At 40.3% G+C, this 2500-nt stretch overlaps 2 protein-coding genes across 3 annotated transcripts in view; both read left to right on the top strand.

Moving 5' to 3' along the window:
* Nucleotides 1-1763, top strand: part of LOC138049779 (probable glycoprotein hormone G-protein coupled receptor) — an 86934-nt gene extending 85171 nt beyond the window's left edge. Inside the window, exons 13-14 of one of the 2 annotated variants that reach the window (XM_068896199.1) lie at nt 300-371; nt 1165-1763. In XM_068896199.1, the coding sequence (XP_068752300.1) occupies nt 300-371; nt 1165-1240 (148 nt within the window). In that variant the 3' untranslated portion in view covers nt 1241-1763. The remainder of the gene's footprint in view (nt 1-299; nt 372-1164) is intronic. The other variant, XM_068896198.1, reaches the window with a different exon arrangement.
* LOC138048474 (lutropin-choriogonadotropic hormone receptor-like) overlaps nt 1406-2500 on the top strand; it is an 8244-nt gene continuing 7149 nt past the window's right edge. Inside the window, exons 1-2 of the mRNA XM_068894658.1 lie at nt 1406-1503; nt 2364-2435. Of these exons, the coding sequence (XP_068750759.1) occupies nt 1406-1503; nt 2364-2435 (170 nt within the window). The remainder of the gene's footprint in view (nt 1504-2363; nt 2436-2500) is intronic.

The following is a 2500-nucleotide window of genomic DNA, read 5'->3' as shown; positions in this document are numbered from 1 at the left end:
CGCTACGTCCCCGTGAGTAATAGATCACAGATGACGTCAAAATGTGATAAGAACAAGAAAGTAGCACACGAGGCCATAACCGAGTGTCAATGATGTTCTTACCACAATTTAACGTCTCCTGTGATCAATTACTGAACAGACGCATGGAATTCAAAAACAAAATTGGTTGCAAACAGATATCTCCGCGGATTAAAGTCAGTTTTTCTTTTGTAAAGGAGTAGAGTTTCCCTTTAATTTGCATTGTATACTTTTGCTAATGTACATTTTTCTTGTTTGATTATATTATTGTAAAACTTCAGGGAAATGACAGGCAATCCAATCAAAAAGCTTGACGTTGCAACGTTGGCAATGCACACAAATCTTCACAGGCTGTAAGTAGTAGATGAGAATTGTATTTTGTCGTGTTTGCTTTTTAGTCGGCATTGAAGTCTATTAGAGCTGTTGTCATATCTTGCTGAAATATATTGACTGACAGTATTATTAATATTCTTTTTGCACTATTTATCACGGTGACACCAACAAGCGTTTAGTACTTTATACGAAATGCACTGCTATCGGTTCAGAATGGACAGGAGCTCAAGGGGAGCCTCTAGTTCCACTAATTCATCGAATCAACCCTTTCCCAAGTAAATGTATTTTGCCGCGAAAAGTATCGTATTTCCCTTGAGGCTGTGATAGCTTTGTTTTATTGTGCAGGGATGGCGCAGTGGTGAGAGCAATCGCCTTCCATCAATGTGGCCCGGGTTCGATTCCCAGATTCGACGTCATGTGTGGATTGAGTTTCTTGGTCCTCTTCTCTGCGGGTACTCCGGTTTTCCCTCTCATCAAAAACCAATATTTGACTTCATTTGCGTTAATTGTTAATTTCAGTTTACGAAGTCCCCAATTAGCGCTCCAGTGCTAGAATGACCAGACACTTAAATAAAGCTCCTTTCCTTTCCATTATTGTCTTTTGCAACAGTGGGCGTGCTGAATCTCCCAATTGGGAGGTGTTCTATAAAAAAATCTGCTCGGGAAAGGTTTGACTCTTAGGCCAAGTATGGAGGATAGAGGTTCCCTTTGATAGATCATTTGACGTAGCCATTGTGGAGAGGGAAAACAAAGAAAATACAAAAGCCTAGTATGGTGTATTCTTTCATTTACTTTAATTCTTTTAATTTCCAGTCACATTGGTGAGACGAATATTGCGGAGTTGCCAGGCTTAGTATTTGAAAAGAACAAGAAACTTATGGAACTGTAAGTTGTATTTTCACATGCGCGCACTACGGACTAGGGATTAGAGGGAAGGGGATCACGTTCGAATAACAAGCATCCCTTCGTGGGGAATGTTGCAAGAGTTTCCGTTGCTTGTTTCAAATCTACACTTTTGTTTGGAAGGACACGGTATGGAGGCTTTCGTATAAAAATGATGCCCAAACCTCCAATCGGCATGGAAACTAGTTGTCCCCACAATCCCTTGCGATATTCGATCCCTTTGTCCTCCGAACACCAACCAACCACTGTGTTTGTGTTATCACTGATATTAGGGAGCTTAAGCAACGACAGCGGCGACGGCAACAAGAACGTCACAAATTTGCATATTTAGTAAACAAAAATAATAGCTTACCACGCCCTGCACGTGCGTTTTTCACTTTTGTCCAATTCTTTGCCGTCGTCAGCAAAGCTACAACGTGAAATAGCCAAATTTGAGGTTTTATGAAGAACGCCAGCACTTGAGGATATATTTTCATTTCTTTCCCTTAGTTAACCGTCGTACCGACCAATGTCAATTTTGAAGAACTACCACACCCTTGTCATATTAAAAAGGTTGAAATAGTCACGAAGCGATTAAAATAACGCGAATTTATATATGAGATGACATTCTCGTTGCCGTCGCCGTTGTCGCTGCTAAGTTCCCAAAGACAACGGCTACGGCAACCACAACGCCACAAAGCAAAATTATCATTGGTTAAAAAAGGAAAAATATTTGTGCTGCACGTGCAGCACGAATTTTCGTGATTTTTCTGCCGTACTCCACAAAACAACGTGAAACAACGTGATGACAACGTGAGCATTTAACAATGAACCAATCATCTTCTATTTTTACTTTAAAACCGTTCGTACCCAATCCAGTTACAGGATAGTTCGCCCGTATTGTTCAAGGTGAGCAAGATGGAATAATCGCGAAATACTTGCGATGGGCCGTTGTCGTTTTCCTTGCTTAAACTTCTTAATATCTTCCACGGTCAAAACGCCTCTACAATTATAAATCCAGAAAAAAACATACTTTTTATGACCAAAATCCCGTAAGGATAAAGCCTGAAACCAGTATGTTTTCCTTATCTTGCACTAAACGTGTAATGCTTTTGTAATTTCCTTCGAAGATCCCTAAAGAAATGCAGTAAACTGCAGAAAATACATCCGAGAGCCTTTGAAGGACCTAAACTTCGAGTACTGTGAGTGTTGCACGCTTCGTAAACTTTAAGCTGTATCATAGAGCAAGGATATAAACTTTCGCAGG

The sequence above is a fragment of the Montipora capricornis genome, chromosome 5 (genome assembly GCF_036669925.1).
Source record: "Montipora capricornis isolate CH-2021 chromosome 5, ASM3666992v2, whole genome shotgun sequence".
Classification (NCBI taxonomy): domain Eukaryota; kingdom Metazoa; phylum Cnidaria; class Anthozoa; order Scleractinia; family Acroporidae; genus Montipora; species Montipora capricornis.
This window is presented reverse-complemented; position numbering and strand designations above follow the sequence as displayed.